The sequence below is a fragment of the Lissotriton vulgaris genome, chromosome 10 (genome assembly GCF_964263255.1).
Source record: "Lissotriton vulgaris chromosome 10, aLisVul1.2, whole genome shotgun sequence".
Lineage (NCBI taxonomy): Eukaryota > Metazoa > Chordata > Amphibia > Caudata > Salamandridae > Lissotriton > Lissotriton vulgaris.
The window spans coordinates 1,120,046,877-1,120,069,781 of record NC_141698.1 but is presented as its reverse complement, the minus strand read 5'-3'; the positions used below and the strand labels follow the sequence as shown (position 1 = coordinate 1,120,069,781).

General features: G+C 44.5%; 1 protein-coding gene across 2 annotated transcripts in view; it reads right to left on the bottom strand.

Annotated features, from left to right (window-relative positions):
* The window catches only part of LOC147689423 (vomeronasal type-2 receptor 26-like), a 508,280-nt gene that overhangs the window by 90,299 nt on the left and 395,076 nt on the right, over nucleotides 1-22,905 (bottom strand). Inside the window, exon 2 of one of the 2 annotated variants that reach the window (XM_086940103.1) lies at nucleotides 20,450-20,452. The exons of the other annotated variant lie outside the window; for it this stretch is intronic. Within the exon in view, the coding sequence (XP_086796229.1) occupies nucleotides 20,450-20,452 (3 nt within the window). The remainder of the gene's footprint in view (nucleotides 1-20,449; nucleotides 20,453-22,905) is intronic. 2 annotated transcript variants of the gene reach the window in all.

Here is a 22,905-nt window from a genome sequence, read left to right as displayed (position 1 = left end):
GACAATTCCTTACTTTTTCAGTAACTTAAATGATCTTTGTTTAATCAGTTACTTGCCAATGTCAGGGTAAAACTGCACCACTCCCAACTTGGCATTTCCCAGGGACCAATTGAAGTATTTACTGATTGTCCATCCCTTAGTTCTAATAATCATGACTTTACTCTTAGATATGTTTATTTTTAGACAGTGTTCTTTCTCATATTTCTCCAACACACCGAGGCGTTCCTGCAGTCCTATTGGGGTTAAGTCCAGCAAAATAACATTGTTAACATAAAGAAGATGATCAACAGTCATTAACCATGATTTAGATGGATCCCCCTTTGGCCAACTCCACATGTCAAATCATGAGTGTAGAGTGAGGAAAGAAGAGGCACAAGCAGGCACCCCTGCTTTAGACCATAATGCATCCCCACTTCACGGGACAAACCCTGGTTCCCTCACATCAGGACCTGAGTCCAAGTAGAAGAGTTCAAGGCAATTATTAACTTCTTAAGATGATCAGGAATCCCTAGCGCAGACAATTTTGTCCACAGCATCCCTCGGTCACCCTGCCGAACGCTGTGGAGAAATCAATAAAGGCAGAATACATGTGCCTTCCCCCAGCGATACTTTTTAACCAGGGTTTGGAGGACCGTGATATCATCAAGGGTAACACAATTCTTACAAAAGCCAGCCTGCTCAGCAGGTAAGCGCTTATTGTCGAATTCCCATTCCTGAAGGTGACATATTATACTTATGGCACATAATTTGCCAGTCGCATCCACAAGAGCGATTTGTCTATAGCTCGCAGGAGAGGCTTTTGAATCCCTTTTATATAGGGTACCATAATACTTCCCTTGCAAGAAGATGGAATATCACCAGGCCAATAGAAGTACTAGAACAGAGGAAATAAAAAGATAGCCCATAAGGAGTCTTCCTGTTTAATGCGTACTACCGGGAGTTCTTTAGGGCCCTAGCACCTGAAGTTTTTTGCACCCTTAATGAATCCTTCAATCTCCTCGCAGGAAGGCGGGCTGTATAGTTCCAGGGAACCTGCTTCAACACTAAGCACAAACTGGCCACTGCTGTCTTATAATTACGAGAAATAAATGAAGTAGCAGCTTCCCTCAGATTGATCCATTTCCAATCCTCCTCCTTTGTTCATTAAGACACCTCCACTTCGGAATCAAGGAACATTTAAATTGCTTACTTACTAGGGAGTTTATTCACAATTCACCTTTATTAAAGCTGAAGGGATCTTAATAGGTGACCTGACATTTTTACCTCTATCTTTACTCCCAAATGTTTGAAAAAAGGTCAGCTGCTTTTGGAACCAGGAGACAGGGTCATCTAAGGAAAAGCCAGAGGGAACCAGTCTTTCTGTGTAAATAATATGGCCCAGGTTCCTTATGGTGTCCCAGAACCAGAAAGTGCACCCATTAGATTTGTTATAGGCTACACTGTCTTTCCCAGAGTTCCAGGAATCCAAATCAATAGACACTGAAAGAACGCTGTGGCCACCTAAATCAGTCCCAAATACCTCCAATTGTGTACACACTCCAAACATTTGATGGGATGCCCCTATATACTCAATTAGGGATTGCCCTTGAGAGGAGTGAAAAGTCTTCAGGAAATCCGGCATTTAAAAAAAAAAGAATTTGTATAATTCAGGCTTTTCAGTAAATGTAAACTCTGCCTGTCTGATCTAAACTTTTCAGGTAAAACACCGACAGAATGCACCACACGTCTTCAATTTGGTGAAACTAAAGGTCATGCAGCCAGAATGTGAAACTTTATAGTTGAAGTCCCCCACATTAATTAACCAAAGGGCATTGCTCCAGAATACTAATGCTATGGACAATTGAAAGCCTGGAATCGACTAAGATATCATGAGACTTCCAGGGGGGATATGTGCGTTTACAAGCAAAAAAGATGATGCCAGCCCTCCATTCCCATTAGACAGTGCTAACTTTAAGCACTAGCAAAGATTAGAGTGATGAGCAAATACATTTTCATTCCAATTAATATCATTGCTAATAGTTATATGCAGCACTTAATGTCCTATTCATTGTCTGCTGCATATTCAGCATTAAATGCTTCTAACTCAAATGGACCATCCTGCGGATCAATGTGGCTTCTGACAGTCTGTAAATGCCAGCCTCCTCGGCACCCTGGATGTTACTGTATTCTGCTGTTCAAGAATGTGGGGTCCTCTATTCAGATGCTGTAATACACCTCATGTAGCTGCTGTGGTGGAAGTGATTGCACTATAATACTTGTGTTGTGGTTGCACCCATTTTTGATGGAGCTGCGACACAAAATGTTAGTGGGTATTTACTAAGCCACTCGATGACCGATCACCTTGCGTGGTTTGGTAAACTAAATGTAAACAATAACTACCCTCATGCTGCGTTGTGTGACACTGCACCTGGAAGACATTCCATGGGTGGAGTATAGGTGTACCCAAGCACCCAACTATGGATTTTGGCGCATTCCCAGAGTTACACTAGTTAAAAATGCTACACCTTCCTCAGTGAGGTATAATAAGTGGAAATATGCTAATCTCACCTCTTCACTTTCTCTTCCTATGCGCGATGCATTCTCCATCACAAATAGGAAGTTGAAATTGCATTACAAGAATGGTTTTTGCAAGAAGGTATACCTTTCTGCACAAAAAACAACTTTGCCCTTAACGCAGGATTTCTTTCAGCATGGTACAAGGATACCAGTGTTGGTGCTAGGCAGCTTTTTGAGGGAGCTGAAGAGCACCGTATATTAGCAGATCTGGCGATATGGAGACATATAGAATTCTCAGCACTGGCACAAGTAGACTGCTGGATTCTTCAATTTCCAGATTTCTAATGTCAGCTTGGATCTGGCGTAGTACAAGCAGTAGTGTAGTGTAGTTCCTATATTCCCAAAAGGCTCTGCGCATTGGAATAATATATACTGTAGCTTAGACGTAGGACTGAGGTCTACTAGGTCTCTACCGAATATATTAGATTTAATAGTGAGTGCCAGCTAGCTCAGAGGTCACTAGAAACCTTCTCGAATTCACAAGAAGGGATTAGTTTCTGACAACCGCATAAACATGACAACTTTGTTTCCAATAAGTAAGAAAGCAATCTCTAGAGTCGCGGAATAAATAGACAGTTATTTCACTCAGTCAATCGTGCATGCTACGTTTCACCAGAGAGGCTGAGAAAATAGAGAAACGGGCGTTTTCAATAAAGGTGGTTATTTATTGAACAGTCATCTTTCTCAAGCATTGAACATGAACTGCTACAATAGTAATGCTTATTATGAAGTACAAGGCATATAATACGAACAGTATTATAAAGTAGTACGGTAAAAGCACAATATGAGTTTTAAGCCATAAAGTGCATAAAATGTATAAAATACATACGGTAATAAAAGATGTCTAAAAGTACTCAACTGGCGCCTCAAAAATACCCCTACCCCGGGGTACCTAACCTGAGTCTGGTACTATGGAGGGAGTAAGTGAGGAGGAGCTTAAGTCTAGGAGTTTTTCTGCCGGGAATCTGAACCCAAGAATTCTCTAAGAGGTCCAATCAGCTCCGTACCTTGGTTTTAGAATGAAGTAGGTCTTGTATCTCATTCTCGGGACTCGATTTCCCAAATACCCGCAAGGGTAGCCTGGAAACACTGTAGCTGGATTTCTCGGACAGAGAAATGACAGTCTCTCTCAGTGTGCCAGCTGGAGGGTAGGCTTCCTTCGGCACTTGCTGCTGCAGGGCGTCGGGCAAGGAGATAGTCGATCTGCTCCAAACCACTGTGTGTTTGTCTGGGCAAATCAAGGCATATTTATACTTTGAAGGTGCCGAGTTTGACGCATGTTTGGACTAAATAACATCACTCAAAGGCTAATTTCTTGGAAAATGCCGGGCGTTCTAGGAGAACTTAATATTCAAGCAGGGGGAAGTCCCGAGCTGCTGAATGCGGGTTTTTCCAAGAAATCGTTGTTAATTCTTGGAGCTTAGTGAAAGTATCCATGCCGTATTTGGACTGTATGGTTTAGGCCAAATATGGTATTGATTTCTATGCCTATATAAGGAAATGATAAAGTATACCTATATAAGGGCATGAATCTGGAAAATTATACTAGGGTCCTAGATTCGTTTACAACACCCACTCCACGATTTTAAGTTCCATAAGCTAACCAAGTAAGCACTGAACATATCTAAGGCTAGTGTTTACAATCCCAGCCCAAAATACATTAAAACAATGCATTTGAACTGGGTGTACAAAGTAAAAATATTTAGCATTCCTACAGTATGCAGTTTACTTAAGTGAAGAATTTCTAAGCACAAAGTCTTTGGTCTAAAATATGCAATTACATTCATGAAAATGGCTATTAAATACAGAAGAAAAGGTTGAGACCATTTCATAATACAACATGTCATATCAATAGTTCTATTAATAGGGACAAGGCCACATTTTTTATCTAGTAAACGTTCAAAAAGGAAATTAATTTCTTGTTCTCTAGGAATAGTTCTACTTTAAGCAGATTAGTCTGTGCCAAAAAAAATTCAATTTGTTTTTGAAGAAAAGAAAAATATAGTCCCAAAATCAAAAGTCTATGTTTTGAAAAAATGAAGGCCGAATTTCAGAGTTCAGGAAACGCTGTGTGCATGAATGAAAAGTTATTCTCGGTGTCAAGAGAAAACATCAGGTTGTCTAGGCTGGCAAATAAACGTCTACCACAGTAGTTTAAAGTGGAACCACTTGATCTAGCAGATCAAATGTGCACAGATGAGAAGTATTGCCGTCAATGCTTGTTGCTGCGTTAGCAATAGTCATATCAGATGGTAACTGTGTGCCTGTTGATCCTCATATCTCACCTTCAGTCAGACTTACTGGTGGGATCTCAATGAATGCCGTCATCAGGATTTGTAGCCGTTGGGGACAACACAATGTATGAGCTGTTACAGGATCTAGCAGGGTGTCGACATCCAATGGCAGGACTGATGGAAGTGTAAGGCAAATGTCTAACAGGCATTCCTCTCCGCAAAGCAGGCATCCTAGAACAGGTAAGATGCAATCTTGTCAGATTGGTCTGAACGAAAGAAGCCATGTCTTATTCAGATCTCCTAAACGAGCCATGCCGAGATCCTGTGTTATCCTCTCACGATACCCCTGGGCACGGAGGGCTTGTTCCATGATATTCTGGGTATCACCGGTGACTTTACTTGCCATATCGGAGCAGAAGAAATAAAAATAGTATTCCTGCTACGAGTCCCAAGATGAGAGGCAGGCCGCCGAACACAGAGTACATGAAATTTGGAAAAATGCAGAGGACTGCTTCAAATGGTGTTAACAGTCCTGAAAAATTGTCTTAAATACATGTGCGATGCACTGGTATCAAACATGTTTAAGATTTGACTTAACATTTCTGTGAAATGTACAGGGCAGTTTGTTGATAATAATGCATGTATCTCAGCAGATGTCCTTGCAACTTTCAGATCATACGTTTCTTTAGATGAGGTCAGTGGCACAGATTTTTGCAAAAGAATGGCTTTTAGTCTGCTTAAAGTTTCAATTCGTATAGAAGAGATATTCAGTGAAGGCCATATCGCCGTCTCACTCTCTGTCTTGTGCGTTGGATACAATATTTGCATACAACAAGTGGCCATGGACGACACACTAACCAGATAAAGTTTTCCTGGCACTATGCCATAGCAGCTGTGATCATTCAACATAATGTAACTGCCATTGGATATCTGCCTGAAAATTGGTTCTATCTGTGTGGAGGGTGTACCGTGCAGGTGGCAAGAGAGGTTATTTGCAGAACCGTCACAGGCTCTATATAAATTACTACCGTTGCACAGAAGTGTACCACTTAGTGAATTTTTACAATTTTTTCCACTAAGGAATACCTCTTTTCCCTTGATCCAACATTTGTGTGTATATGGTAAAGTCCATGTTGACTTAATGTATTCCTTACCCAACCTTTGATACAGGCCTTCTGGTATATGCTGTAGACAATACTGAAATTGGAAAATCGTCACTGGTATCATGATGGTGCCATGAATTATCCACTCACTGACAGGTTTCTCAGAAACTGCCAATGATAATCTTTCCAGTGTTTCTATGCTCAGCACCGTATAGTCTGCTCCTCTTTGTGCCAAGGATATTTGTTTATCTGTAAGGTTAAATACAGAAAACAATGACGTTGTGTTGATTAGCCTACATGGCACGTAACCTGAACGAACATTTTGCAAAGTCCAGTCAAGCTGTATTATAGAACGTAATTGAGACTGGCCGTGTTGTAACATTAGCAAGTCTTGTTCCATTATGTCAATGGCAGAAGATGCAATGCTGTCCAAAGAATATATTCTGGAGGACAGAGTCGTTAACCCATTGTCCAATACAGAGAGTGCTTTCTCTAAGTCCCAATCATCAGAAAATATGCTGGGTGATACAAAGTCATTCTAAAAAACCTTGAACTGATGTGGAATCCTCAGCATTTTTACCGGGCCATAGATATCATAATCAGTTCTATCCCATGCTATACCACCTGCTATAGGGACGGCTGTGATGTTCACTGATGACAGGTCTCTTTTTTCAACATGAGATGATTTGTGAGGTTTTAGGACCAAGTTGATTTTCTGACTTGCTGTGTCCATTATACTGTATTTTCCATCTATCATTTGTCCCAAGCTTAAGACCAATATTAGCCAGAGCAGGAGAAAAAATGCACCTAAACCAATCCAAAATTCAATCCATGGTGAAACCAGATATATATTTTTTCAAGTTGATGAAAAAGCTCTGTCGTTTTTTCTTTGAGAGTTTTATTTACTGTTGTTTCTTCTTGTTCACTGGGGTCCTCAGAAAAGTTATAAAAGTTGATGAAATATCCAGATGCAGTTCTGTCAATTGTTTGAATGGCATTGGGTTTTTCGTAATCGCTGGGAATGATTTCTCCTTAGTCATATTTGTATATTCAGATGCCACATCATTGTAGGCTGGTGTTTCTGAATGAACTGGTATTTGGGTCTCAAGAGGCACGAGTTCCATTGCTTTGTTGCATAGTCCTTCTTTTCTTACTGCAGGTTTATCAAAGGTGATAAGTCTTTCAGTTTGAACCTCTTGGATTGTAGCACGATTTGGCTGTCTGCTACACCTTGGGAGACCACTTGGCCTACTACTTCTTATTGGCCACATGGTGTGGTTTTACCAGGTCGATGGACACAACTCTGTTCTCCTTTTTACCAGCAAGAGGCGGTAGTACTACTGATCTTGTTCCTTGTATTGCCAAGACAGGTCCTGCTTTTCTGTAAGAAGGCCCAAATTCCTTCTTCACCGCTATCTTTTCCCTGATTAGATCCCCAATCTTTTTAATCCAGACAGGTCTTGCTGGGACAGGTGGTTTTTCTTCAGTGGCTTTTGGCTTTAGTGTTGTGTTACTCAGACTTCTTCTTGTTTCATTTAAGTCCTGTAAGAAAGCCAAACGATCTTTGATATCAAAGTGTTTCTGTTCTACCACTGAAGTATGACAATCAAGGTCTTCGATTATCACTCTAGTACCAAACAGTAATTCATAAGGAGTGATTCCCCCCAGAGAATTTCTTGGCAGATTGTTAAGACTACGTTGGACACTTATTAGATGTTTGGCCCACCCATCACCCGAACCTAATACCTTTGCTGTTATGGATTGCTTTATGTCACGTTTTTTTCTTTCTACAACCACATTACCCTCAGAATGGAAGGGACTAGAATACCACAATGCAACACCCAAGCTAGCCATGGCCTCTTTGTAAGCTTGAGAGCTAAACGCAGGACCCTGGTCAGAATGTAGCGTGCCAATTGCGTATGTGCCAATAAAGACTCGCAGATCCTTCATAACAGTTCAGGCGTCAGCCAAGCGCTGGGGCCACATCCAAATGAATCGTGTGCAGGAATCCACTGCGACCATAATATATTTATAGTTGCCGTCCCGTGTTAAGGGACCACAGTGGTCCAGGTAAACACACGCTAGTGGTTTATCTGAAATCAGAAGCGGCGTCTGTGCAGGATGTTTCACTGTAGAAAATTTTATTTTCTGGCAGATTTCACATTCTAGGACATCATTTCTAGTTTGTTTCCTCATGCGCGGCCACCAGTATCTCTGTTTTAATAATGATACTATGGCGGAACCTCCTGCGTGTGTAGATGCGAGTACTTCATGTGCTGCAACGATTAGTCCTAACCTATGTTCCATGTTTTGAATTGCCCTATCCCCCACTCCAGGGATTCGAGCAAAAGGAACATTGTTTGCATCAGTCATATATGAGTACTTTACTGGAAAACCTTTCGGGAGTGTCTTACCACTGTCTTTGATTGAAGCAGTAACAGCTTGCAATATTTCGCTGTCTATTTTTGTTTTTGACCTGGTGATAGCAGCTACGGAAGCTGTTTGCACAGCTGACTTCGCAGCTTCATCAGCCAATGAATTCCCTGCAACGTGAACGCCATCACGCTGATGACTCAGTGTATGTATCACGTGAGTCTTTTGTAGTTCTTTGTGCAAAAGAACTACTTGTTCCCAGAGCAACTTATGCTTGATTGTGCCACCCTTAGCGTCTTTGAAGCCGTTTTGAACCAAGTTCTGCAGATACTCATTATAAGATTGGACGCAGTAATACGAATCGCACACTATTAGTGTGGGGAATTCGCGATCGGTATTTTCAAGCGCCATCTTGAAAGCCTGTAGTTCATCTCGCTGAGCTGCACAGTCTCCGAGTGATTGAGTTTTAGTGACTATAGGTCTGAATTAGCCTTCGCCCCAGCGACCTTTAACTATCGCACACGCAGCACTATAGGCTTGTTTACCCCCAATTGCGGACTGTGCTGATCCGTCTGTACATTGTATATATTATACAGCCATAATGTTCAAGAGGCCGAATTTCGGTCGACAGAGGACATTCGTGTTCGTATTGGAGAAATTCTTGTGTTATTAATCCCCGGGTCAAAAACGTATTCAACGTCTGTTGCAGCAAGAGAGTTAACCCATTGTATCCATCTCGGATTTAAGGCTTTTGCATTTGGAATGCTTGCCTTTGTCACTGCCTCTATGGCAGGTACAGGTGTAACAATCATTATTTGCCTACCCTGTGCGAGAGCTCTCTCTTTTCCTACCGCAGTTTGAACCGCTGTCAGAATTTTCTCAGTAGAAGTGAATTTCATTTCTGCTTGTGTGTACAAGTGTGATTTGTAAGCTATTGGTACAGTTTCTCCTTCATTAAAGGTTAGGTACGTAAATCAGCATGTTCCTGGGATGATTCGGATTACAAGGTTGCATACGTTTTCATGTGTGTCTAGTTGTGTTTTTGCTAACATGTCTTTCTGGTATTCAAGTTCATTTAAAATCTCCCTGACTTGTTTTTTAGCTTCTTGCTTAACTGGGTACTGCCTTTGTGCAGTGGGCTGGTTTTTGTGAATTTGTGGTGAGGTGAGTCCTCATCCCATCCTATATGGTTTTTATATAATGCCGGAGCCTGAGCTACTGCCCATTTCCTGGCGTATGTATATTTTTTATGAATTGGAATGTGATTGAAGAAGGCTGGCATAATGATATCCTCGCCATGTGGGATCTCCCTGACAAATTCAGGTGGCCAGTCTTGTTCAGCTAGAAGAATGTCATAGCTCTTATAGAGCTTCTCCCAAAAGAGTGCTCTAATTTTCTGGGTATGTCCCCCTCCATCCGGAGTGTTATTTCATATAATGTGTGGGGTACACTAACCCTGGTGTCTGCAGTTTCAACTTGAATGCATTCATTCAAGTCCACTGTCTCCAGATGATCCTTCAGGATCCTGCAAACTATGGTTACTTCTGCTGCGCTGTCTAGCATTGTCTGAACCCACTCCCCGTTCTTGAGTTGTGTCCTCATGATCCTCGGCATGTCTGATTTTTATGCTTGCCACCTTCTTTTTGGAAAATTTTGTTTTTTTACTTTGGTGAACGGATTCCTTGTCTTTGGAGTTGACGCGTTCTTCCTTCTGTTCTGACTGTCCTCTTCTTTCCAATTTCTGCGAGGAAGTCTGAAAAGATCAAGAGGGACGTGTATCATTATCTTGATATCTGTTAGGTTTTTTCAAATTATCTCTATTTCTAAGGTTATATCTCTTTTCAGAGGGCTCCCTTTGGGGAGACCTGTCTCCCTTTTGGGGAGATCTTCTTCTGGGCTGAAAATATTTTTCCCTAGGAAGAGTCTGTTTATTACCCTCCCGCTTCTTTTTTGGAGTAATGAGATTATTCTTAATAAATGTTTTTTCAGGATTTTCAGTTAGTTGGGGTTTTAATGGTTTTCCACCCAAACTATCTCTACCCAATTCTTCATATGATTTTTCAATTATTCTAGCAAGTGCATATGGTCGGTCTGCTATATCTGTTTCTTTTAATTTTTGGCTGATTGCCACGGATGCTGCTTCACCTCTAATATTAGCTAATAATATAGCTGAAACCTGTTTGAAATCATTTAGTAATTTCATACCTAGATTTAAGGCCGGTTCTGGATCATATTTATTCTGAATTTGCCTCAGAACGTCTGGTATTACCACCATGGACGGAACACCATGTGTTTTTGAGTAGATTGAAGCAAAGACTTTACCCCAAGTGTCACAGTCCTTCACATGCAGTGCAATCCCCATTGGTAAACAGATTGTCAGAATTCTGTGTTTTTCATGAGGTGTACTATCGGGAAAAACTGCCTCTATTTGTGTAATTTTCTGTGCTAGCCAAAACGGAATTTGTTCCCTTTTGGCGGGCAATTTACCAATGACTGACTGTATGGTCTGTGGTGTAATTTTGTTTGTGTTCCCCTGGTACGGGGTGTGTTGTTGAATTTTTATTGCTGGTTGGACTGTTAAAGTCCTCATGACATATTGAACCAATTGTCTATGTATTTTTATTAGTTGTCTATCCATAATATTTTCAATTTCAGGATGAGGTGTGTAGCTGGTTAGTACCGACCATGTGGCTCCTGGTCTACCTAGTGGACCGAGCCTGGTAATGTGATTTTGATGTTGTAGGGCGCTATTAAACCAGAGCTGATGCTCTTGGTAAGTTAGTGGAATTTCAACGTTCTCAAAGGGAACGTGTTCCGCTGGAGGTTCCTCTGCTTTGTAGTAGTGGAACTCCTGTGTTACTGGATTTGCTTGTGGAAAAGTAATCCATGAATAGAATACCTCGGTCTGCCGATATTCATGTGCCTCTATTACAAATATAACTTTACCACCTCTCGATAACACCCCATTTTCTATAAGTCTTATAGTTATGGTTTTTCTTATATTTGCCGGGATGAGTATAGCATCCGGGTCATTTTGTAAAAGAATTGTGCCATCTAACACCGCTTGAGCTGCTGCTCTAGCTCTCTCCCTTTCGTCGTCACTCCCCGATATTTTATTTATTGAAAGTTTGCAGAACAAGTTTCAAGGAAACAAAGATTAGCTGCACAATATTTTGGAACACTGTATCCTTCAACTTTGAATAAACCAAAAACTAATATATAGGTTTCTCGTCCTACTCAGTTTTGGCGGATATTAACCTTTTACCCACTCCAGACGTCTATTGGAGTATTTTACGGGAAAAAAGGGGTCTGTGTGAAAAGCACGACTGAGTTACTCTAGTATCTAGCGTTAAATTATCCCTTACCAAACGTTGGGCGCCATGTAGTGTAGTTCCTATATTCCCAATAGGCTCTGCGTATTGGAATAATATATACGGTAGCTTAGACGTAGGACTGAGGTCTACTAGGTCTCTACCGAACTTAATAGTGAGTGCCAGCTAGCTCAGAGGTCACTAGAAACTTTCTCGAATTCACAAGAAGGGATTAGTTTCTGACAACCGCATAAACATGACAACTTTTGTTTCCAATAAGTAAGAAAGCAATCTCTAGAGTCGCGGAAACAATCGACAGTTATTTCACCTAGTCAATCGTGCATGCTTCGTTTCACTAGAGAGGCTGAGAAAATAGAGAGACGGGCGTTTTCAATAAAAGTGGTTATTTATTGAACAGTCTTCTTTCTCAAGCATTAAAAATTAACTGCTACAATAGTAATGCTTATTATGAAGTACAAGGCATATAATACGAACAGTATTATAAAGTAGTACTGTAAAAGCATGATATGGGTTTTAAGCCATAAAGTGCATCAAATGTATAAAATACATACAGTAATAAAAGATGTCTAAAAGTACTCAACTGGTGCTTCTAAAATACGCGTATCCCGGTGTACCTAACCTGAGTCTAGTACTAGGGAGGGAGTAAGTGAGGAGGAGCTTAAGTCTAGGAGTTTTTCTGCCGGGAATCTGATTCCAAGAATTCTCTAAGAGATCTAATCAGCTCTGTATCTTGTTTTTAGAATGAAGGAGGTCTTGTATCTCGTTCTTGGGACTCGATTTCCCAGATACCCGCAAGGGTAGCCTGGAAACACTGGAGCTGGATTTCTCGGACAGAAATGACAGAGTCTCTCAGTGTGTCAGCTGGAAGGTCGGCTTCCTTCGGCACTTGCTGCTGCAGGGCGTCAGGCAAGTAGATAGTCGATCTGCTCCAAACCACTGTGTGTTTGTCTGGGCAAATCAAGGCATATTTATACTTTGAAGGTGCCGAGTTTGACACATGTTTGGACTTAATAAGTCACTCAAAGGCTAATTTCTTGGAAAACACCGGGAGTTCTAGGAGAACTTAATATTCAAGCAGGGGAAAGTCCCGAGCTACTGAAGGCAGGTTTTTCCAAGAAATTGTTGTTAATTCTAGGAGTTTAGTGGAAGTATCCATGCCGTATTTGGGCTGTATGGTTTAGGCCAAATATGGTATTGATTTATGTGCCTATATAAGGATATGATAAAGTATACCTATATAAGGGCATGAATCGGGAAAATTATACTAGAGTCCTAGATTCGTTTACAATAGTAGCAGTTTAGGAAATGGCAAAGTGCCAGCCCCACAAAAAAGAGAGCGTCATGATGGTGGGAGTAAACCCACTCATGGTGTAATGTTCTTTTATCTTTTAACCATTTTGTGATTATTGAATTGTGAGATGATATGTCCTATCTAGGATGTCTGATATAGCACTTTATCACACATTTTCACTTCTCGCAACTTGGGGTAATGTACCCAACAGGCACAAGCCAGACCATATTCTAGAATGCCATTATGGCAGTATCAGAATTGTCAATTTTGGCACTTGATCCTAAATTTTAACTCGATGTTTTGTAACCCTATGTTGAACTATGCTCAGCACCAATACCCTCGACCAATTATTTTGATTCCTTTATTTTATAATGTATTTAATGAGCACTTGCCCTCTCTGTGGTCCAAAATGTTTATGTAATGTAATGTAAAAAATACTTATAGAGCGCGACTTACACTGGACGGTTTCTTGGCGCTGTTCACTTACTTGGGAAGAGGCACAGAAGGGGAGGGAGAGAGTGCTTATGTATAGATGCTGCGGAAAAGGTGAGGTTTGAGAAGAGACCTAAACTGAGGGTAAGAGGGAGAGAGTCTAAGTTCCAAAGGAAGTGAGTTCCAGAATGAGGGAGCCAGGAAAGAAAATCTGAGACCTCCGTGTTTTTTACGCCTGAACCTAGGCGTCTGGAGGAGCGCATGGTGAGAGGATCGAAGGTGCCTAGGGGGAGCGTAGGGGTGCAAGAGAGAAGAAATGAAGAAGGACCAATACCGGCCAGAGATTTATGGGTCAAACAACCTAGTTTGAACTTGCAACGCTCCGATACAGGGAGCCAGTGCAGGGCTTTAAGCAGGGGGCGGACGTGGAGGTGTTTGGGTTGATGGTAGATCAGGCGGGCTGCCTGATTCTGTATCAGCTGCAGTCTTTTGATTTGATATTGTGGGATGCCTGCATACAGGGCGTTGGCATAGTCAATCCGGGAGATGACTAATGCCAGCAGTGCCAGAGTGAGGGCCTTGGTGGTCAGGAAGTGAGCTATTTTCCGGATCTTCCTGAGCTGGAAAAAGCAAGAGGACACAGTGGCACTGACCTTGTGCTTCATAGAGAGATCATGGGAGATGTAAACTCCCAAGCTTTTCACCTTGTCAGCAGGGCAAGGAGAGGGGCCGAGGGAAGGGGGCCAGAAAGTAGAATTCCAGGGGTTGGAGGGGCCTCCGACAAGAACAAGCTCCGTCTTGTCGGGGTTGAATTTAAGATGGTGAGCACCCATCCAATTACTGATATGACAGAGGGTGGACTGAAAGTCTTGGATCGCTTCGTCCGAGGAATCAAGGTTGAAGACAAGCTGAATGTCATCTGCATAGTTAAATGCAGTGACATTCCTTCCCCTGAGGGAGCGGATCAGGGGGGTGAGATACAAATTAAATAGGAGTGGTGACAAAGACGAACCCTGCCGAACACCGCAAGTAAGCTTCATCTTGTCAGCCGAAAACTGGGAGAGTCGGACAGATTGGTGGCGATTCGTCAGGAAGGAGCGAACCCAGCTGAGGGCCGACCCACTGATGCCTGCCTCTTTGACACGGTCGACCAAGATGGTGTGGTCGACCGTGTCAAAAGCCGCCGATAGATCTAGAAGAATAAGAGCTTGACTAATATTAGAGTCGGCGCCTCTACGGAGTTCCTCCACGACGGAGAGGATGACCGCCTCCGTCGAATGGGCAGGTCTAAACCCAGCTTGCTGGGAGTCTAGGAAGTTGGACTCTTCAATAAAAGAACTGAGGACGCTGGTCACATGTGTCTCAAGTACCTTACCCAGGTAAGGGAGAAGGGAGATGGGACGGAAGTTGCCCATAACCGCGGGGTCGGCGTTGGGTTTTTTTAGTATGGGGACCACCTCGGCGTTCTTAAACTGGCTGGGGACCTCACCGAGCAGGAGGGAGTTGTTCAGGAGGGCCAGCGGAGGGGCAGGGCAAGCCGAGAAGGCAGCACGGAGAATCGCAGGAGGGCAGCAGCCCGTGGGGGAGCCAGATGAAACTTTATTAAGCAGGGAGAGAAAGTCTCCTTCTAGTATGGGGGGAAGCTGGGTCAGGGAGTGGGGATTAGAGGAGGGAATAACCCCTGTGAGGGACATCACCGGGGATCCAGAAGAGATACTATTTTTTATTTTGCTGATCTTGTCTGTAAAGTATTGATTAAGGGAGTCACATAGAGCCTGGGATGGGAGGGGTTTGAGGGTCACCCTGTCCGAATGAGAGAGCTCCTCCACAATGGCAAAAATTTCTTTGGATTTTTGCGTGGAGTTAAGAATTTTTGTGGAGAAGTAAGCAGTTTTGGCGACTGAGATTGCCTGGTTGTATTCTCCAGAAAGTTTTAAGAATTGTAGTTTTTCTGAGGGGTCGTAGTTTCTACGCCAGCGGCGCTCGGCTTGGCGGAGTCCCAGTTTTAAAGATTTAAGGCTGTCCGTGAACCATCGATGTGCGTCATGAGGACGCTTAGTTCTAATTAACTTGATAGGGGCAACCTTATCACTGGCGGACTCTAGCCATTTGACAAGTGCGGCTTCTTGGGAGTCATGGAGCCGGGACTGGGCAGAACCGAGGAAGTTAAGGAGGTAAGAAATAGATCGAGGTCTGCTTTGTTCCAGTTGTGGGCCAGGAGGCTGGGGCCTCGATTACTGGGGGGCGGTGGAGGGACCAGGAGAGAAAAAGAGATTAAGGAGTGGTCCGACCAGTGGCAAGGTGAAATCGTAAGCGACTTGATTCCAAGATTGTAGGTCCACACTTGATCTAGGATGTGGCCCTTAGAGTGAGTGGCCGTATGGACGTGTTGAAGGCCATTGAGCCCACTTAATAGGTCGGTGAAGGCTAAGGAGTGGGAGCTTTTGTGTGCGTCTGACGGCCAATAGTTGAAGTCTCCCAGGACCAGGAGTTTGGAGTTGTTGATAGTGAGCTGGGAGAGTAGGTCGCCAAAGAGCGAGGGGAAATTGGGCATGGGTTGGGGAGGGCGATATACCAAAACGCAGGTAAGGGGAGACACCGAGGATTCAAGTCTGATTACCAGGTAAACGACCTGGGGGATGGTAAGTAGGGAGAGGGAGGTGAACCTAAGGGAGAGTTTGATAATGGCGGCTACGCCACCGTCAAGTTTCCCAGCTGGTCGGTTGGCTTGTAGAATATAGTACCCAGGTGGGATAGCTGCCAAGATGTCGGGGGAGGAATCCTCATTCAGCCAGGTCTCCGTTAAGAGTAGAATATCAGGTCGGTCTGAATCCAGGAGGTGGCATATGTCAAGTTGACGGCTGACTAACGACCGAGTGTTAAGGTATATGATTGCTAATTCCATATTAGCAGGTGCCTGAGCGGACAAGGATTTAGGGGGGGTGACTATTTGCTCGGGGGTGAGGGAAGATGGGAGGGTTCTGAACTCAGGGAAAGTACTGCAGGCTTGGAAAATGCCTAGTTGCTGTAGTTTCAGGTAACTGGTAGAATCCAGCGGCCGGAGTGTGTGTAAAGAGATCAGGTCCCTGGAGGAATAAGATGTAATTTGGGCAGAGTGACGGGCCCTGGCCCCGGCCGGCCGCGGACGGGCGCAGACGGGCTTGCCTTAGGCGTGCCTTCGGCGCGCAATCGTTGCGCCTGCTGCGCTCGTCCGCTGCGCTTCCGGTGGGGACACATACTATGTAGAAGTGGCGAAGAGGGTCAGAAGGGGGCGTGGCCGGCGCAGGTGGGCGTGTCCCACTGGAACGCGGAAATGGCGGCAAACAAAGCACCAAGCCCCGCTCCCGCTGCAGCGCTAGATCCGCTGTGTGGGGGAATCTCTGGCTGATAAAGATTAGGAGTGCCAAGGGTAGGTAGGTCAACAAGTTTTAAAAACACAACACATTACAATTTTAAAATAAAGCTACGGATCGTTGCTCCCGGCTGTGCCTCAGGAGAAGTAGGAGTGATGTGCGGCGCTCGTAGTCAGCGCTATTAGTAACCTAGGTGAAGGGGGCGTGGCCAGCGCAGGTGGGCGTGTCCCACTGGAACGCGGAAATGGCGGCAAACAAAGCACCAAGCCCCGCTCCCGCTGCAGCGCTAGATCCGCTGTGTGGGGGAGTCTCTGGCTGATAAAGATTAGGAGTGCCAAGGGTAGGTAGGTCAACAAGTTTTAAAAACACAACACATTACAATTTTAAAATAAAGCTACGGATCGTTGTTCCCGGCTGTGCCTCAGGAGAAGTAGGACTGATGTGCGGCGCTCGTAGTCAGCGCTATTAGTAACCTAGGTGAAGGGGGCGTGGCCAACGCAGGTGGGCGTGTCCCACTGGAACACGGAAATGGCGGCAAACAAAGCACCAAGCCCCGCTCCCGCTGCAGCGCTAAATCCGCTGTGCGGGGGAGTCTCTGGCTGATAAAGATTAGGAGTGCCAAGGGTAGGTAGGTCAACAAGTTTTAAAAACACAACACATTACAATTTTAAAATAAAGCTACGGATCGTTGCTCCTGGCTGTGCCTCAGGAGAAGTAGGAGTGATCTCATAGTGTTATGTATATTTGGATTTTAGCTTCGATGATAATGAGCTTCTTATCAAAATGTAAATGTTTCTCATCTCTGATGAAATGCATTATGATTGTGATTTTATGTTTTTTTATGTATGTTGTACTTTTTTGATCCTGGAGATCGAAATAAAGGCTTTATGATGATGATGATGATGATGATGATGATGATGGTGGTTTTTTCTTGAGAAACAAAAAGTCAATTGTCCTGGAATTTAAGGATTTTTTGTTGTTGGACATGGCTCTTCTTCGGGAAACGTACCCCAAAGCTTTTTGCTTTTTCCAGCTAGCTTTTGTTGTATCTTTATGCCTGACCTCAGGACTCTGGGCTCTTTCCCGCTGTACGGAGGATTGCGCATCCTTCCAGCATGTACCAGGAAGTGGTGTGTACGTGGTTGGTTTTGGTGCCGTACCTATGCATACCCAATAAAGATGCACCGCACATACCCGTGGCAGGTACGACACTGGTTAGTAGTGGGACTCAGCACTGAGTGTGCCACTCACTGGATAGCCTGTCAACCATGTATTGGGCCTGCCATCGCAGGCTTGTGGGGCACCATTGCGCCCCTGCTTAGGTTTGCATTACTCACACCTCAACCAATTCTGAGTATGCCTTCTAATACAATGAGAATTCCCCCAGGGAAGCCCTGAGGAGCAAGCGGGTGGCTGGCTGAAGACAGGGTGGGAACAGATGCCTGTCTTCCGTACAGGTAGGAAGGAGCTTCTGCACGGGTTCTCCTCTGTCTTGGAGTTTGAATCCCTACGGGGTATTCCTGAGGTGTTGCCAATGCTCTTTCGTGTCCTTAGGACCGGGGCTCGTTCTCACCCTAAAGACAGTGTGGGTGAGAACGAACCCAGGTTCAGTGAGCGCCTTTCTACACGTGGCAGGAATTAAAGGCAGCATGCACAAGAAGCAACCTGCAAAATCTTTGGGCACTTGTAAAATGGGGTAGTGTGACACATCCGACGCCACCAGAAAATCATGTAGCCCCCAAACAATGGGTAAAATATTTTTTGAAACATTATTCATTAGATGGTGCAGAGATTCCTGAGTCTCCACTAAAGGTACCTAGCAACCAGAGGAGCCTAGTATTTGAGCCCTCAGAAGTAATGTTTGCTCTACAAGCCAACACCGGGGTAAGAGCCCGGGGTATCAATAGTATTCCCACAGATGTTTTTTTTTACATGATAGGGAAAAGTGGTGCAGGTATATACACTGCTAGTAAATGGTCTTGCAGAGGGTGCCCCCATTCCTGATTTGTGGAAGGGGGTTGAGATCATACCAGTCTACAAGAAGGGAAATAGATCACAGCCTGCAAATTATCAGCCCATTAGCCTTATTGATTCGCTATAGAAGGTGGTGGCACGCCTCGCCTTGGGGAAGGTTCAGGAATGGGTCGATGATAACAGCATCTTAAGTCCTCATCAGGCTTGTTTGAGGGCCCATATCAGCACAGTGGATCAAGTTTTTAGATTTATTCTGATATACTGGCGGACAGTGGTAGGTAAAGGCAGTATGTACGCAGTTTTTGTCGATTTTAAATCGGCTTTTGTTTTAGTTTCCCGTAGTAAATTGTGGGAGGTGCTGCGGGATCTTGGCATGCCGGCCGATTTGCTAGTTTTCTTGATAAGCCTGCATGAGAGCAATTTTTCTTATATACGTTGGGGTGCACAGGGGGATACTACTGACCCATTTAGGGTGGATAAGGGAGTGCGCCAAGGGTGCATTTTGGCACCCACACTATTCTCTCTTTTTATTAATGAGGCTGATAAATATATAGCCCAAACACCCACTAACGCATTGACCCTTGCTGACTCCAAGGTCCCAATTATTATGTTTGCAGATGACACCCTCATTATTTCCAAGACTCCCACTGGATTACAGCATGCATTGACCTTGTTTGAAGATTTCAGTAACATCAGAGTGCCTAAGATTAAAGCTGACAAAACAAAACGTATGTCTTTTAACAAACATTGATCATACAGGGGGAAAATCACTATGGAGGGGCTGTCACTAGAGGAGGTAGATCCGTTTACGTACTTAGGTGTCACCATGGAGAAAATAATTAAATGGAGTCCCCATTTTGGTAGGAAGGCATTAAAACATAGGCAACTAGCGGGCGCCATAAGCAAAGAATTTCGCCTTTCTTTGACTAAACCTGTAAGCCCTGTGTTACAGATTTATAATGCCAAGGTGATTAGTTCAGTTTTATATGGCTCGGAGCTATGGGTGTTCGGAAATCTTGCACAGCTAACCATTGCTGAAAACAAGTTTTTCAGTGCAATCTCCAGCCTCCCCAAAAGCACACCTTCCCTCCCATTGCTTAATGACATGGGAAGGCGCTCTGTGGCAGACATAGCCAGGCTTCACACTTTACTATACTGGCGTGGAATTTGGGTTACACCCAAGCTATCCACCTACTGAAGCGGACTAAGGGAAGTCCTAGATGCTGACTGCCATCATCAAATAAGCTGGCTCAGAGATATTAAGGGGACATTGTCTGTAATGGGCCTGAAAAATATGTGGGAGAATCCAGCTAACTTACTGTCTATACCTAAAGCTGTATTAAATAATAAATGCAGGGACATGGTGGATCAAAACTGTAGTAGATTGAGTGACAGTTCAACGCTGACAGAGAGGTTTCTGCTAGTTAAACCTCGCCCCCATCTTGAACCATGCTAGGATGCCATCTCCAAGACCCTAGACCGTAAACTCTACTTCCAATTTAGAGTCGGTACCCTGCCTATAAAAACCTATATGGCAAATTGGTCAGAAGTGGGAAATAATAAGTGCTCATAATGTGCAGAAGACTCAGAAATGTACCAACATGTTCTCTTTGTATGCCCCACCTACACTACAACACGAAAGATTTGGCTAGTGCCCATGTGTAAGAACTTGGACACCAGGCAAAGCAGCGCAGCTTTTAGAATTCTGAGGACTGACCCCTTGGTTCGTTATGCCATCCCCCTAGCCAAGTATCTGAAGTGGGTTTGGTGTATTCGAGCAAAAACCACACCAACTGAGAACAATCTAGCACCCTTGCTATTAGGTTTTCCCTCCACTGAAGCATCAATCAGATCTTTTTTATGGAGTTATTGAACCTCACTGTGTAATCTTTTACTACTTGCATTTTAAATCTGTTTTAACATCCTTTTAACCTTTAATTGTATTATGTATGAAGTTTTATGAAATGCTGATTGTATTGACTTGATATATTTTATAGATTACCTTTTAATTGGATAACCTTGTGTTTTGAGGTTTGTGCCCTCCCGAGCTGTGGTATCTACCCATATTATACATCATGCTTGTATTGTATGGTGTATGATACATCAAGTCAAGTCAAGTCAAGTCAAGTTGATTTATATAGCGCGCTACATACCCAGAGGGTCTCAAGGCGCTTGAGGAAGGGTGGGGAATTACTTGTCAAATATCCAAGTTTTAAGTTGCTTTCTGAATGCTAGGTGGTTCTGAGTGAGACGAAGGTGAGTGGGGAGTGAGTTCCAGGTTTTAGCTGCCAGGTAGGAGAAGGATCTACCTCCCATGGTGGTTTTAATGATGCGAGGTACGGTAGCAAGGGCTTGGTTGGAGGATCGTAGCTGGCGGGGGGGGGGTGTAGAAGGAAAGTCGTGTGTTGAGGCAGTCAGGTCCAAGTTCGTAAAGTGCTTTGTGTGCGTGGGTTAGGAGGTGGAAAGTAATCCTCTTATTGACGGGGAGCCAGTGGAGTTTTTTCAGGTGGCTGGAGATGTGGTCTTTACGCGGGATGTCTAGTATGAGTCTGGCTGATGCATTCTGGATGCGTTGGACTTTTTTCTGGAGTTTTGCGGTGGTACCGGCGTATAGGGTGTTTCCGTAGTCCAGGCGGCTTGTAACCAGTGCATGGGTGACCGTTTTTCTGGTTTCGGTGGGGATCCAGCGAAATGTTTTTTTGAGCATGCGAAGAATGTTGAAGCAAGATGATGAGACGGCGCTGACCTGTCTGGTCATCGAGAGTGAGGAGTCTAGGATGACGCCCAGGTTCCGTGCGTGGTCCGTCGGGATGGGTGCTTTTCCAAGGGCCTCTGGCCACCAAGAGTCATCCCAGGCGGAGGGGGAGGTTCCTAAGATAAGGACTTCTGTTTTGTCTGAGTTCAGTTTCAGACGGCTATGCTTCATCCACTCGGCTACTTCTTTCATTCCTTCATGTAGGTTGGTTTTGGCGGTGTTAGGGTCTTTGGTGAGTGAGAGGATCAGTTGGGTGTCATCAGCGTAAGAGATGATGTTGAGGTTGTGTTGGCGTGCGATGGCTGCGAGGGGGCTCATGTATACGTTGAAGAGGGTGAGGCTGAGTGAGGATCCTTGTGGTACGCCGCAGATGACTTCAGAGGCCTCTGACTTGAATGGTAGGAGGCGGACTCACTGGGTTCTTCCGGTGAGGAACGAGGTGATCCATTCCAGTGCTTTTCCTTGGATTCCGATGTTGCTGAGGCGTTGTATGAGGGTGCTGTGACAGACAGTGTCGAAGGCGGTGGAGAGGTCGAGTAGAATGAGGGCCACTGTTTCTCCGTTGTCCAGTAGAGTTCGAATGTTGTCTGCTGCTGCGATGAGGGCGGTCTCCGTGCTGTGTTTGGCCCGGAAGTCGGACTGTGAGGAGTCGAGGGATTTGTTGGTTTCGAGGAAGGCGGAGAGCTGGTTGTTGACAGCTTTCTCGATGACTTTGGCTGGGAATGGAAGGAGCGAGATGGGGCGGTAGTTTTTGAGTTCAGTGGGGTCAGCTGTGGGTTTTTTCAGAAGGGCGCTGAGTTCGGCGTGTTTCCAGCTTTCCGGGAAGGTGGCGGAGTTGAGGGAGCAGTTGATGACGTCTCGGAGGTGTGGTGCTATGATGGAATCTGCCTTGTTGAAGATGTGGTGAGGGCATGGGTCAGTGGGGGATCCTGAGTGGATGGAGTTCATCAGGCGGATGGTGTCCTCAGTGGAGATTGGGTTCCAGTTGTTAAGGATGTTCAAGAGGGGTGCAGGTGCGGCAGAAGGTAGAGTGGGTTGGTCTCCGGATTGGTTGTCGAAGCTGTTGTGGATGTCTGCGATTTTGTCGTGGAAGAACGAAGCTAGGGAGTCGCAGAGGGCTTGAGAGGGGGTGATATCGTTGGAGTTGGCTGAGGGGTTGGTAAACTCTTTGACGATGTTGAATAAGTCCTTGCTGTTGTGGGCGTTGTTGTCTAGTCGGTCTTTGAATGCAGCTTTCTTTGCAGTCCGGATCAGTTGGTGGAGTATGCGGGTGGCGTTTTTGAAGGCGTCCTTGGTGCTGTTGTTAGGGTCTTTTTTCCAGGCCTTCTCGAGGGAGCGACAGAGTTTCTTCGATTTCTTAAGATCATCGTTGAACCAGGAGGCGTTTTTGCTGCCTAGTTTGATTTGACGTTTTTTCAATGGTGCTAGGAGGTCGGCGCTGTTGGATAGCCATTGGGTGAAGTTAATGGCCGCTTGGTCGGAGTTTGAGGAGTGGACAATGG